This window comes from Lachancea thermotolerans (genome assembly GCF_000142805.1).
Source record: "Lachancea thermotolerans CBS 6340 chromosome H complete sequence".
Taxonomy (NCBI): Eukaryota; Fungi; Ascomycota; class Saccharomycetes; order Saccharomycetales; family Saccharomycetaceae; genus Lachancea; species Lachancea thermotolerans.
Window position 1 is genome coordinate 855,071 of NC_013084.1, and position 14,596 is coordinate 869,666.

Below are 14,596 nucleotides of genomic sequence, written 5' to 3' on the forward strand. Positions count from 1 at the left end.
TCTTGACCAGTGCCCAAGGGTTGAAAGATCCGCACCATGCTCTTTTCCAAACACCTGCCAGACGATGCTCCGCCCAATGGCTGTTACATCACGCGCTTTCAGATCACTTTGTCCTCGTGTGACGCCGTTTGCAAGGGCTTAGTCCCGCATTTCCAAACCGCCGTTCCCGCTGCATGGATACTTGTTGAACCCTAAGTACACATAAGCCGACTCCGACAGTTGCAGTCGCGCTCTCTGACCTACAGGGCCATTCCGCCGCTGCTCGCGGCGAGCTTCAAACCTGGTCATCGTTAACGATTCTAACTTTTAAAATCATGTCTAATTTTTGTTTACCCAATACGAAGATTGTATGAGACAAAACCATCCAACGGACTCACAAGCACATCAAGGCGAGCTTTTCAGGGGATGTACAAGCTTCAAGTGGTTCTGGTGCCACCCAGCCCAGGTACGGGAGCTTTTCCGCTCCCAATGAACCCTCCAACAACCGAAAACTCACAGGTTCTTCCCTCCGGCGGTGGTGTTAACGGCTCGGCCATTCTAGGCGGGGGCAGGCCAGACTTGGTTTCTACCACTTCTGCCAACAACCTGTTTATGTCAAGCTTTGTTTCAAGTCATATCCCTCAGCCAAAACTCAGGAAACTGCTGCACTTCACAAAGCCAACCAACACGCTTTTCACGCTGGCACAGGAAATTGTGGAGAGATGCGACAAACTATACCCAAACTTGGCGCAGCCCGTGGAGGTCCTGACGCTGCAGGACTCCAACGAGTGCGATCTTGACCCCGACTATCTTGTCAAGGACGTATTTATCGTCGATAACGTTGTCCGCGCGGTGTTGAGGAACGATATCGAGATCGCCGAGGAGGACCCTCAATCCTTGTACTCTGTGAAACGGAGGCGTCTGAACAGCTCTGCGCCTAGCTCGGGCGGCCAGTCGAACGTCCTTCACATTGCCAAGAAGCGGCCTCATATGTTGCGAAACTCAGCCGCAATGCGTGTTTCCACGCCGCTAGCAAACCAAATCTACCCTCCCGCAGGAGGGAGACAAGTCAACTCAGACTACGAAGACGAGGATGTTGGAGATCGGTCTGTCTTGCCTCCGCCACAGCCGCAGTCGCAACCTATCCGCATCAGCTCTGGCGTTGACAGTGCCAAGAAAATAAATTTCAACGAAGATACCGTTTCGAGATCCGAGGCAGTAGACCCTGATAAATCAAGGCAACAACGGTTGCCTTCCGGAACACCTATGCGCAGCATTAACAACAAGAACGCCATGACGCCTGAGAGGTCTAATGCCCAAGGACAAAGTGCGGCGGCTGAATTGACTAGCAAGGTGTCCGCTACGCCGCTTGCTACAAACAATAGAATTACATCTGGTATGCTGAGAATACCAGAACCAAAAATATCTGAAGTTGAGAACGAGCTGAGACAGGGCCCCGCAAGCCCCTCTGCAGAGCTCCCGGCTCGCCCTGACCGCATTCCCATGAAGAAACAACAGCTTCCTCAGTCAGACGATGATGAACAATCCGACCCTTCCGCTGAGGAGGAGCCAGTCTTGGCTGAACTTAACAACCAGCATTTTGAGCCCGGTTTGAAAAATTCTGCTTCCCGTCAGACGTCCATTGCTGATAACAACGGATCTCCTATCAAAGATGGGAACAAGATCGGTAACGTGAACTTGGCGGAATTGCCACAGGTTGGGAGAAGAGCTACACGCAAATCTTCCCTCGAGAGCAAGGTTGAATCCCTCATCAAGAGCGCAACAAACCTATCTGAAGAGGCAAGAGAGGACATGCAGCGGCGCAAGGAAGATTCCAATAACGCAAGAAGGAAGGACACTTTTTCAGATGAAGATGAGGCTGAGGAAGGTCCTCTTCAGGACGACCCTAACGACACCGTTCGGGTTAACCATTTGGATAGCGCCAATACAAGCTTCCAAAAATCTGAACTGTTGTCCATGCTCAAGGGAAACAAGTTCAATATTCCTTCTGATTTTAACAAGAGATCGCTGAGATCGAACAGGGGCTTCGTCGATAACGTAGTTCAAAAACCTGATACCAACCCTAAAGATGTGATAAACCAACGAGTCCAAAGAGGTGCCGCAAGGAAAGCCTCCGAGCTGCTCTCCTCGGGCCAATCAAGAGCTCAAGAACCGTCTTCTGAAAGCGATGATGAGTCAAGTGGTATCGAAACTGACAGGAGTGACAGTGGCAAAATTACAGTGCTAGAAAACGAGGCCTTGAAAAAGCTCAATATCCATCCGCTGAAGGAGCGAGTTATTGGAGAAGAGCGTAAGGAGCAGTCTAAACCTGAAAAGGAAATACTTGAACGCACTTCTGTTATTTCGTCTGTTGAACCCCAGCCAGATCGGGAAGAACTGCCTGGTCCTGGTGTTTCTAGAGGCGTTAAGCGTTCTGCTGCGAAAATTCCTAAAAGCTCTCAGCCTGCAACCAACGAACCCGCGAAGGCAGCAAATGGCAAGGGGATTAAAGGCAAATCTTTGGCCAACAAAACTCAGAAGCCAGAGCCCCCTAGCGCTGTAAGCTCTTCTTCGTCACAAGACTCGTCGCCAGCTTCTGGTCAAACGGAGACCTCGAGCGAACATCCTAACACTATTCAAAAGTCGCCATCCCGAGAGGAAGTCTCCTCGAAATTAATGAAAGCCATCTCTCCTGCTCCAGGGGACCTCGAAACCAAGGCTTATCAAAGTCCGGAATTTATTGAAGACTCTGATGAAAATGAGCTCACGAGCGAAAAGGCCTCCGCCAGCGAAGCGTCGATTCCTTCTAAGGACCAGCAGAAAAAGCTTCCTCCATCTATTTTAAAGAGGAAGGAGGAAGCTGAGAAAAGGAGAAAGGAAAGAGAAGCAGTCAGAAAAGCGCGGGATGAAGAAAAGGCGAAGATTAAGGCCGAGAAAGAAGCCAAGAAGAGGGAAAAGGAGGAGGCTATTGCACACAAAAAAGCAGAAAGAGAAGCTAAGAGAAAACTTCGGGAAGAAGAGGCCGCGAAGAAAAAAACGGAACGGGAGTCCCGTTCTGGTGCAAAAGGACCTCGTGGTGCTTCCAAGCAAACCACAAAACCTGTGAAAGAAAGTAAGCCAGCCGATGAGAATATAACTTCTGCCAAAGCAGCGGATAGCGGCACTAACGAGAAGCCAGTCACCTCAAATCCACCAGAAATTGGCAGCTCGAAGTCTCAAAATCATGTGGACGATAAGAACACAGGCTCTTTGAAGCCCCAAGACTTAGCCCAGTACTTCGCTACATCTGACAAAAACAAAACAACTGCTGCTCAAAAAAACACTCCAACCAGCTCACAGGTTGCCGAAACCACTGATGAAAATGATACAAAATTAGAGAAATTAAAGTCTCAGTTCGCGTCAGGTAAGCCTCAATCAGCTGAAAGTAAGGTCAAAGCTCCTATGGAGCCAAGCACCCACTCTCAAATATCCCCTGAGACTTCTACTAGCTCTGAGTTGCCTGATGAGGACAGTTCCTCTAATGATAACGAGTCCTCGGGTGATGATTCGTCAGAGGATGAGTCCACACTTAACACAAAAACTCGGAGAGGTATAGTCGACACTCCCAAAGGTGCTATTATTTCTATTCCAAAAAGAGGGCAGAAGGATGAATTCTCAGGTGTTGAAAGTGCCCCACAATCCACCCAGACAGCACTCGACAACAAGTCACCTGAAAAGACTCCAGCCAAGGTTCCAGTCACAAGAATGATGGAGATGTCATCACCAGCAGCCGCCTCAAAATCGCCCTCTTCACCTAAAGTCACCAAAAAGCCAGAATCAAAGCCAAGCAGGTCTTTAAGCTCGTTGTCAGATTTGGTTTCTCGAGGTGTTCCTGAAGTCAAAGAAGTATCGATGAAGAGTGCAACTCCTCTTCGCTCATCTACCGGAAAAGAAGTATCTAGCGACGATCAAAGCGAAGATGATTCTGAACAGAGCGACAGCGACGATAGCGAAAGCAGCGATGGCTCCTCTGATGGTGAGGGTTCGAATTTCATAAGCGCTAAATCAGCCAGTAAGGCGTTGGGCAGAAATAAAAAGTCGCATAGTGGGTTTGCCTCATTGGTCAAAGACTCCAAAAAGAACTAAAGGTTCCGGATTTCGTAAAACTTGTATACCTAATATAAAGAAGCCTATAAAAGCGGTGTATTATTATTTGAACCTCTATTTCGTAGCAATTTGAATGTGCACATTTAGACTTCGTCCTATGCTGAGTTACCATGTAGCTTTGAGACGGTTAAACTGAAAATGCAAAAATTATGGCATAAGCCATTCATTATAACTCACCCATTCTTGATTTCCCCTTTATGAACCTTATAGCATCCTGTTGGCTAACCGCAGATATTTCAGAAATTTTGTTATCAAACCTGACACGGTAAAAAGAATCTGCAACCTGAAGCATGTCGCTCCTGAACGTTGTGCAAATAAACTGGGCGTGCACAGAAAGCTCTTTTATAACATTGGCAACGGATGTCCTGTACTGCTTGTCTAGAGCGGCGTCAATTTCATCGAATAAGTAGAACGGAGCTGGATCAACCATTTGAATTGCTAAGATTAAAGCAATAGCACATACCGTCTTTTGACCACCAGATAGCTGTTCAACATAAAGCTGTTCGTTGTTTTTAGAGTTGAAGGATACAGAGATGGACACCCCACTGTACATCGTTTCGATAGAATCGTCCTCGTTACCACTAGCTCCTGAACCTTGCTGAGGACCTCTCCCACCGCTAGCATTTCTGGTGCTCTCATTACGATGAATGACCAGCTTTCCTACACCGGCAGGCACTAGCTTTTCGAAAATGTGAGTGAAGTTGTTGGCGACTTTTGAAAAGGTAGCCTCAACAGCCTCAATTTTTTGCTTTTTCAGGGAGTCTACCAGTTCCTCGATAGACTCTTTGGAGCGCGCAAGTTCTTCCGCTCTATTCTCAAGCTCCTCTCTTTTTTCGTTAAACTTTCTGAAGTTTTCGATTGCACGTCGATTAACATTGCTTGTCTTGGAAATCTTATCGTTGACCTCGTTGAGCCTTCTCAGCACCTCTTCGCTATCCAAGTTCTGGTGGCGATCTAGCGATTCCTCGGAGAGCAACCCAATTTCACTAATTTTCTGTTGCACTTCATCCCGTCTGGATACTAGAGTAGTTTTCCTAATGACAGACTTTTCCGCATCCTTCTGATATCCGTCCAATTTCTTCAAGAGTGCACGCTGCTGAGAATTGGCTTTTTCCAAAATTTGCTGGTTGTTTTCTTTCTCTTCATTCAAAGACGCTATATTATCAGATATGCCTTGTAAGGACGTTTGGAGTTCATGTTCTCTTGATGCAAGTTTTTCCAACTCAGTTGAAATCTGAGATAGTTCCTCGCTTGAAGCCAGACGCTTGGAGCCGGAAGCCTGTGAAATTCTGTCTTCTATCTCCTTTTTCTGAGGAACCAGCTTCACACCTAACTCGGCCTTTAACAAGTCAATTTTCAAGGTTAACTCATTGAGGGCGTCTGCTGTTACACTTAGAGGCTCAGAGACGGCGCGCATTTTATCGGCTAACGATTTAAGGGTTTGTTCTTCTTCATCAGATAATCCTTTCTCGAAGGGCTTGTTCAAATCAGTCTCAAATCTCTCTGTCTTTTCCTCATTTAGCTTTAGAGATGTTTCCATCCTCGCGTGCTTTGTTGTGATGGAGTCAAGAATCTCTTTCTTCAAAGCCCGTTCAGCGGTCTTCTTGTTGAGCTTGGCTCGCATATTTTCAATGTTGGATAGTATTGCTTCTTTTCTTGATGACTGTGTCTTAATCTCATCATTGATCTGGTCAATCTCGGTATCAATAGCTGTAATTTGCCCTCTAGCAGCATCGAGGTTCTTTGTGGCCTCTAAGAGTTGACGTTTGGCAGCACTCATCTCTTTCAAGCAATCGAGTCTATTTCTCTTATGATAATCATGGTAACCACCCGTTATCAGGCCTCTCTTGTCGGTTCTATCTCCGTCAAGCGTTACTGCGTCAAGATTAAAGCTTTTAGCTAATTTCGAGCCGGTGCCAATATCGCGCACCACAATGGTTCTTCCAAACACATGTCTAACTGCTTTCTCGAATCTTTTTTCGTATTTCATTTTCCATATGAGCGGTGTACACTCTGCTTGAGAATTATCCGGGAAAGTGACAGGATTACTGTCTGCAATCCTATTAAGCGGAATAAAAGTCACTCTTCCGGCCTTTGTATTATAAAGCTCTTCCATCAAAATGCTAGCAGTTTCATCGGTGTCCACTACGACATGAAGCAAAGCATTGCCGCCAACAGCTTCTGCACAGGCCTTATATTTCTCGTTTACCTTTATTAGCTCCCCAAGTGGACCGTGAACAGAGTCAGCGGGAAGCTTCAGCCTCTCGCTTATTTCTCTCACTGCTCTCAACCCACTGGCAAGTCCTCTGTCCATTGTCTCCGATAAGTTCCGCTCGGATCTCTTTACGCCATCATTCAACGCATCAGAAACTGTAAGAAACTTCTGCTCTGCTCTCCAGAGCTCCTTTCGCTCATCGATCTTTCCTAAGTAGCTTTGCTTCAAACTATCAAGGTGAGATTGCAGATCTTGAAGCTCTGCCTGTATACCGGGTCCCCTTACTGAATCATTCAATTCTGTTATCTCCTCATTGAAAACCTCAACTTCAGACCCAGTTTGTTCCTTTTCTCGAGTCAAAGCCGCCAGCTGCTCCGCTAAATCTTGATGTTGTGCCTTTAAGGATGCAATTTCGTTCTTGAGCCATTCATCTCTCTCGACTTTGCTCTTAAACTGCGCATATATTCCTCGCTTCGACACAATCTCACGTTGGCTTCTCTGATAGTTTGATAGCTGTGATTCAAACTCTTGAGATTCAGATTTCAACTGTTCGAATCTGGGTATCAGGCGCTCAAGTTGCAAGCTCTTCTTTTCAATTTCTTCCTCAACAGTCTTGAGATTGTTTTGGTCAACTGAAGTTTGCTTTTTGTGGGCTTCCGCTTGTCTTTTGGCTTCTTCAAGATGAACTTCTAGATCAGCTTTTCGTTTGGAGATTTCTTGAAGCCGCGATTTCTCCTGTTGCAAGTCCATCGACTCCTTCACTCGCAGCTCGGTCTCGATGTTGCTTATATTCTTTGTAACATTTTCAATTAATTCCTCTCTCTTGTATAGCTCTTGAAGGAACTCCTCGGATGATTGCAGTACATGGTTATATTCATCTTCGAGGCTCTCGATTTGGCTGGTCACTTCATTCAGTTCACGGTCATACAGGACAAACTGAAATATGCGTCGATCGCGTTCGAGCTTCTGGTATTTCTCAAGCTCTTGGCGCTCTTCATTCAGCTCGTCCAGCCGAGTCCGCAACTCAGCAAGCTCAGAATCGATTCTTGTGCGGTCTCTGTTTGTGGCTTCCATCTTCTTCGCAGATTCTCTCAACTTTATTTCAAAAGACTTAGCGCCAACAACCTCCTCCAAAAGTGCCAGTCTTTCACGGTCTTTTGCATTCGTGACTGCGACTATGCGGCCTTGCGGGACGATGTTGTAAGGATTGACCGCAGAAAAGCCAACACTTTCGAACATTCTTGAGATGTCACTTTTGTGGCAGGTTTTTCCGTTCACAGAGTACTCGTCCTTTTTTAGACCAATTGTCCTCCTCACCCTTACTATGTGCTCCTCCGTCATGGGGATCCCGGACGTTATCATCATCTGACCACTTGGATCATGAAATATTATCTCAACGTACGCGCTCATAACCGACCCGGTACCCTGATGAATTAGGCCCTGTCTTTCCTCTCGCTTCAGGTTGCTGTAATCATCGCTCAGAACAAATCTCACAGCTGCGAAGAAGTTTGATTTACCGGAACCGTTGCCTCCGATGATGACATTGAAACGCGGCGATAGACCTTCAACAGATGTTGTGTTTTTGTAGGTTTTGAAGCCTTGAATGACAACGCTCTTAATATACATCTTGGTGCGGTGTCTTCTGCTCAGTGGATGGCGTGGCTATACACTGCTTCAGAAATGTTACGCGTTTTGTTTAATATTATTCGCGTAACTCGATATCACGTGTACTTTACATTGTTGTCAAGAAGGGAGGCAGGGTGTGCCTCTAAGGACCGGTAACTTGAGCAGCGAGCTGCAAGCCAAAGCAGCCTACATTTTGTCTCATGTCATCTAAGCGCTCGTACAAATACTTAGCAACATTTTCGCGTGTCTATTACCCGCGCAAATATTTTAGGACAGTCTCCCCTCCAACAGCAAACGCGCGGCTTACTCTGGCATCAAAGCTATTATGCCATTTCTCAGCGCATTGTTGCGCTTGATTTATGTAGCCTTCTGACATGCTTTCTACGAACCAGTTCGAAGCTCTTGTTAAGCTCTCAAGTTCTTTAGGCAGTGCGCCCAATGGTCAATCGATTGCATATATAATTTGAATTCTAATTCAATTGAGCACGAGAAATTACGTTCACAGATTACTACCCTAAGCTGGCCTTGCGGGTGGCGCAGTCCCGCTGTTTACAGGCTTGTTTACGTGTAATAGATATATCTCCAAAAGATTTAATGTTTATAACACTAACTGTGGATTCCACAAGCGATTTAACAAAAATTACTAAACTTATAAAAAAGACTTGTGGCCAGGTCGTGCCTTAGAGACCAACTATTATCAACATACTCAACACGGTGGAGCACAAGGGTGCCCCAGGCGCCTACGTTTAAATTCGCCATAAAACTGATGATTAACAAAAAAATAAAAATAATGGTTGCTAAGAGATTCGAACTCTTGCATCTTACGATACCTGAGTGTTCCACTGTTATCAGTGTCAAGATGAGTTATCTTGAATCAGGCGCCTTAGACCGCTCGGCCAAACAACCAATTGTTGAAGAAAGTTAAGTTAAATATTTAATCATGCTAGAGAAAAAGCACATGTTAAATTTATATATACCAAGGTATGAAGTATTCTAACAATGGCTTCTTATTCAAGCGGTCAGTAGTTAGTGCTTTCAATTGCAAATCGGCTCTATCACTTCCACAGTAAGTCCGTGCAATAGAGAAAAGTCAAGTTAGAATCTGAAAAGTATTTGATATTTATGAATTTATTAGAAATGCCTGGCGCAAAATCCCAGGTGATCAAGTAACATTTTGTAATGGTCGCTATGACGTTAAATTTCAAGCGGCCCACTTGAGAACGGTCATTGCCGCGGTTACGCCGAAAATGCTAATGGGGAGAGACAGAACAACGTAGCCCCAGAACAGCACGCTAGCCATTTCAGCCTCGAAAAATTCGTTTAGCTGCGTGATTTGCGTTAGCTGGATCGCTGGTGGGGAAATGGTGAGGATAAAACCACACACCAAGAAAATTGGGTCATCCAAAATGCTCACCTTAATGTACTTGACTGCCAAAGCGATGACAGGCAGCATGAAGCACGAGGGCAAGATCATACGCCCCACAATCGACCCGAGCACCATCTTCTTATGATTGCGTGTCATCTGAGGGGTGTCCTGCGAGGGGTACAGATTAGAGCCCAGCACCACCAAAATCAGGGGAATCGAGAGGGCGCCAAGCTCTTTGATGGCGTCCGACAGCGTGTTGTTGATAAAACCGTTTTTGCTAAAAAACTCGTGCTGAATGGGGTGGACAGAGGCCACAAAAACGCTAATGACCATGGCCCACAGAGGAGGGTTCATAACCGCCTGGATTTTTTCCCACATTTTCATGACCTTGCCCTTGAGCTTGTACAGCGAGCTGTAAGACCTAGCGGAGATACCACTGGGCGTCTCAGAGCGGCCCGCTTCACTGTCTGGGACCTCCAGCTGTTCCGAGACGCTAGCGATTGAGGGATGACCTCTGTCGCCCGACCATCTCATGAGCGTGTTGTATCCGTACGACCATCTCAAGACGTGCCCGATCTGCTGGAAAATCAGCAGGTAGAGGATGCCTCTACTGGCCACGTTGTCGCGGTTGTCGTCTTTAATCTCGTCCCACAGCAGACCTGGAAGCGTATACGCTAAAGACACTGTCAGAGAGACAGGCAGCGAGTTGCTGTTACCGAAAATGGAGTTCGCTACCACGAAGTTCGATTCGTCCTTGTCCAGACCCAAAATTCGGCTCATCAGCTTTCCTGACATGAACGACACGCCGGTCGTCATCGCGTAAAAGACAGGGATGACTGCGATCTCTAGAATCTTAGCCAGCGACAAGCTCCGTGCCAGCTTGCTGAAGATCAGGCATGGTGTGAAGACATCCACATTAAGCCTTGAAATCACTTTTTGCCCCTGCTTTGGCAACAGCCCCGTGTACGCACACCAAAACCCCGAAAACGCAACAATAACTACCTGGAGCACCGACTCTAGGGTGACATATGATATATGACCAAAAGACAATCCAGAAGAGTCGTCCATAAACCTTGGTACCTCTAAGTCCTTTCTGAAACTGCTTTTTTGAGTGCTAATTGCGCTCTGATACCAGAAATCTGTTTCGGGGCTTTAATTTATATGTATTCACATCACCATATACGCAGCACATGAATCTAGAAATCTTCAATATAAGCCCTCAAGATCTACACGTGTCAATTTGAGCGAGGTTTCGATAGCGGTACCAAGAGAATTCTGGCTCTTGAAGAAGATATCAAAGGTCTCAAATACTAGGTCCATCGAGATCATTGTCGGCATAGTTTTGACGTGTCCTAAGAGACTTTTGAGTTCATCTATCTAGAAATTGCATGGTGTAATTGCGAGAAAGGGGTGTGAAACAAATAATGATCCGTTGGATATTTTACGTTGCAGTGGGGATTGCACACGCCGCGGGAAAGTGTGATTTTGGAAGGCTCTCTGGAGCGAGTCATGAGCTGCGATACGATGACTCTGAGATCCCTCAGTATCAAAAGCTGTGCGAGCAGCTCTCTCATTGCGACCACCCAGAGGCCGAAGCGCTTCGGAACCAGCTCCTCTACAAAAGTGGGCTTATCCAAGTATCGAGCGGGCAAGAGCTAGCAGCGGCAGAGACTTTAGAGCAGATCCTGGGATCCTCGGACGTAAAGTTCCAGTCACAGGCTTCCAAGAGGCTCGACGAGATATATCTTCAGTTCGGGTTTTGGGACAAATTGAAAGGCGAAGGGGGCAAAAAGCAGGAGTACGAAGCGCTCCGGAATGCGGTAGTTGTACAGCTCTCACGCAACCAGGCTGTGCCACATGAGTCGCTAGCGCAGCTAGAAGAAATAGCGCCTTTCGCCCTCGAAACTCGAATTCTTCTTAACGACGCATTGCTGCGGGAGCTGGGAGAAACACTCGACATAAACGCTGCACAAAGCATAATTGAGAATTACAAGATTATTCTCACCAAACACAAGAAACTTGTTAACGTACAGGATAAGCTACGCATTCACCACGCTGTTGCGGTACTTCAAATGTTCGTCATGGCAACTCCTCCGACGAATCTCCTAAGCTGTTTGGCGTTGGATATGGACTACAAGCCGTGCCGGGAGCTATCGAAGCTCTCCAGCAAGCTTAACAGAATAAATCCTCCACTAAATGCAGTTACACACCCGGACCAATTTTTGTCGTTGTCACAATTCGACTGGGCAAAGTTGGTAGATTTTTACCTTAATGCTCCAAGCATCAAGTTTACTGGGACGAGTTCAGCAAAAAACAATTTTGATTTGCTAAGCTCCATTCAGCGCCAACTGCTTCAAAACCTTCTTTCAGAACGGCCTCTTTCCCTGATCAAGAATAAATGGAAACTTGGTAAGCGCAAGTCTGCTTTTACAACTAATCAAAACCAGCTAGTGTGTGAAGGTTATGACGCAATGCACAAGTCCAAATTAGCTGAACCTTACTGCCAAGCTGCCTTGGGCGAAAAATTACCGGAAAACTCTGCCAAGGCTCTTAGCGAATTTACTGATAACTTTCAAAACCAACAGGCAGTACAGGATGTATTAAACAGCTTATGGCAGGACTCACCTTCTCTAGCAGCTCATGCAGTCAGAAAAATCGTGTCTTCTTTGGCTGCTCACGAGAAAAATCAGAAGAGCGGAAACACCGCTCAGGTTTGGTTCTTTCTTGAGAGCTTCACAAAAAACCATAACTGGGCCCAGTCCAGCAATAGCGGTTTGTCAAAAATAGCGAAACACATTAGTAGCATCTCTGCAAAGAGAAAACAGCAGCAACAACAACAACAGCAGCAACAGCAACAACAGCATTTCTTTAGACAGCAAAGACAACAGCAAAGACAGCCGCCTCCAGCTCCAAATGATATGTCGAAGAAAAATTACTATAAAGTTCTTGAAGTCACCCCACAAGCCACGAGCAAAGACATTCGTAAATCATACTTGTCAATGACAAGAAAGTACCACCCAGACAAACAGGGGCAGCTTTCTGAATCACAGAAATTACAAAACCAGGAGAGAATGTCGGAGATTAATGAAGCATACGAAATATTGAGTGACGAAGGCAAGAGGAAAGAATACGATGATCAAAGAGCAGGACGTGGCCAACAAAGACAGGGCTTTCCATTCGGACAAGGTGCGAACGGAGGGTTTCCTTTCGGAGGCGGTAGTTTTAAGATGAATTTTGGAGGTTTTTAGTATAGGTATAGAAATACAACTAATTATGAGATAGAGTTCTAATTAGAAGGGTAAAAAGCTTATGAGGCATGAACTTTTTTTTTTTAGAGCCTAGGGCCTGCGGTAGGGATGATGTTTGGTTTCATGAGTGATTCTGCGCCCCTAAAAGCTCACTTGCGCTATCAGGAGCCCGAAATTAGAGCAACAAGTTAGCTCCGCCCTTGTAAGGGTACTTTGGTGCTGATGCGGAAGACAACACACTAGAGGTGTTCGTTTCCCTTTCTGGGAATTCCTTGAGAGAGTGGGCGTAGTTCGCAACCGAGTATGCAATCAATTGAGTGTTAGTCAAGAAGGCTTCCCAGTTCAAGTTATTGACATCGTCACAAAGCTCATGGTAGCAACGGTCCAAAACCTTGCCGTTGTCGGTGTTAATACCTTCTGCGCCTGCTGCGATACCGCCTCCAGGAATACCGTGGTTAATGAAAGCGACGTAGTCAGATCTGCCATCAAATGGAATTAGAGTGTAGTTCAGGCCGTGGGAAGTGTAATAGTCAATGTACAGGTTCTTCAATTCTTCAGAACCTCTTGGGTTGTCAATGTTGTTGGCGTCGTAAACCTGGAATTGGTAGTTTGGAGAAGCCATCATGTCGTAGTCCATAAATAGTCTGATTTTCTGATTTTCTTCAGGCGACAGTTTCTCAACGTAGTAGTTAGAGCCTACTAGGCCTTCTTCCTCGGCGGCCCAGAATGCAAAACGAACCTTGTTGTTGATTTTGTAATCAGAAAGGTGCTTAGCAACTGTAAGCAGCGAGATAGTCCCCGAACCGTCGTCATTTATACCAGGGCCAGCTGCAACGGAGTCAGTGTGAGCGCCCAAGGCAACAATGTTGTCTGGGTCACCGTGCTTGGTGTCTGCGATAATGTTCTTGGTCTTGACCTTTTTCACAAAGGAGTCCATGTAAAAGAATAATGAAAACTCTGGGTCCAGTTCAATGCCCGCAATCAGCTTTTGGCCGACAGCAAAGGAAACCCCAATAGTTGACACAGTGTGCTTTGTTGGTTTTTCAAGGGTGCCACTGATACCTTTCTTAGACTTAGGGTCGTTGTCATAGATAACTACAGCCTTGAAGCCATGCTTGCCGGCCAAAGTGCTTTTCTGGCCGAAGGGGCACTCTCCCCTTTCAATAAGCGCGATAGAGTCCTTCGAAATCTCGAGAGCCTCGAAATCAGCGTCGGAGCAGCCAAGATTAGGAATTTCGACTAGTGTACCCACAAATGGTTCGACAGGGGGGGACAAGCTGAAAGCCTGAGCAGATGGTACAGCTTCGCCGTTCGTGTAGTTCAGGTCGTAGTGGGACACTTTACCGTTGAGGGCCTTGAAACTTTGCACTGTGACGTCGTAGTAGTCGCGCATTTGGTCGAACTGGTGCAGGATGTAGCCCAAAGTCTTCCAGTGGCCTGGCGAGCCAATGACCCTAGTAGGATGGCCGTAAGTGCCGTTAGATGACTCAGCGATGTGGTACAGATCCAAAGCGGTCGCATTGAGCTCCTCCAGCTGGATCTCATCGGGGAATGTATCTGGGTCCACGTTGTGCTTTAGAAAGTAGGGTTTGTGCGGCCACAACGACGCGTCTGCGACAGGGGCTGGAGCTGCGAAAGCATCAAAAAAGGCTTGTGGTAGAACGAATGCTTGCGCGCAACCAATGGAAGTGGCAACGAGCGTCGAAATTCTCATTGCGAGCGGATGAGTTGCTTAGAACTTTATTGAACAAGGGAGAGAAGCGTGGTGAGATAGGGTTTTTAAGAGTGAAAAAAAGATGCTCGAGAGAAGCAAGCAAGCAAAACCGGACTTCGTGATAGCGATAAGAACCATTTTCAACACCCGGTGGACCCCGAAGAGATGGCGGATGCGACCCTCCAGAAGGGGTTGTCCGAAGGCGAAACGATACAAGGGCGGGAGCTAAGAACATACGTATATAGCGACGTGGAATACTGTGACAATACAGAGTACTGGCGGCGAAAAGACGCTTGAAAGCT

General features: G+C 46.4%; 5 protein-coding genes and 1 non-coding gene across 6 annotated transcripts; 2 read left to right on the plus strand and 4 right to left on the minus strand.

Annotated features, from left to right (window-relative positions):
• Positions 1–405: 405 nt before the first annotated feature.
• Positions 406–4,104, plus strand: NET1 (Net1p; the record flags this gene model as incomplete). Its single annotated transcript, XM_002556261.1, has 1 exon — positions 406–4,104. One exon carries the CDS (start codon positions 406–408, stop codon positions 4,102–4,104), a length of 3,699 nt encoding a protein of 1,232 aa, XP_002556307.1.
• A 187-nt stretch (positions 4,105–4,291) lies between these two features.
• On the minus strand, positions 4,292–7,966 carry SMC3 (cohesin subunit SMC3; the record flags this gene model as incomplete). The annotated part of the gene is made up of 1 exon (XM_002556262.1): positions 4,292–7,966. The coding sequence occupies one exon, from the start codon at positions 7,964–7,966 to the stop codon at positions 4,292–4,294; it is 3,675 nt and encodes a 1,224-aa protein (XP_002556308.1).
• Positions 7,967–8,757: 791 nt separating this feature from the next.
• On the minus strand, positions 8,758–8,872 carry KLTH0H09988r. Its single transcript has 2 exons — positions 8,835–8,872; positions 8,758–8,801 (listed from the first exon to the last, which is right to left on the minus strand). It is a non-coding gene; the product is annotated as a tRNA-Leu (tRNA).
• Positions 8,873–9,167: 295 nt separating this feature from the next.
• KLTH0H10010g (uncharacterized protein) lies at positions 9,168–10,400 on the minus strand (the record flags this gene model as incomplete). The annotated part of the gene is made up of 1 exon (XM_002556263.1): positions 9,168–10,400. One exon carries the CDS (start codon positions 10,398–10,400, stop codon positions 9,168–9,170), a length of 1,233 nt encoding a protein of 410 aa, XP_002556309.1.
• A 356-nt stretch (positions 10,401–10,756) lies between these two features.
• Positions 10,757–12,580, plus strand: JEM1 (Jem1p; the record flags this gene model as incomplete). The annotated part of the gene is made up of 1 exon (XM_002556264.1): positions 10,757–12,580. The coding sequence occupies one exon, from the start codon at positions 10,757–10,759 to the stop codon at positions 12,578–12,580; it is 1,824 nt and encodes a 607-aa protein (XP_002556310.1).
• A 175-nt stretch (positions 12,581–12,755) lies between these two features.
• Positions 12,756–14,294, minus strand: APE3 (aminopeptidase Y; the record flags this gene model as incomplete). Its single annotated transcript, XM_002556265.1, has 1 exon — positions 12,756–14,294. The coding sequence occupies one exon, from the start codon at positions 14,292–14,294 to the stop codon at positions 12,756–12,758; it is 1,539 nt and encodes a 512-aa protein (XP_002556311.1).
• Between the last annotated feature and the right edge of the window lie 302 nt (positions 14,295–14,596).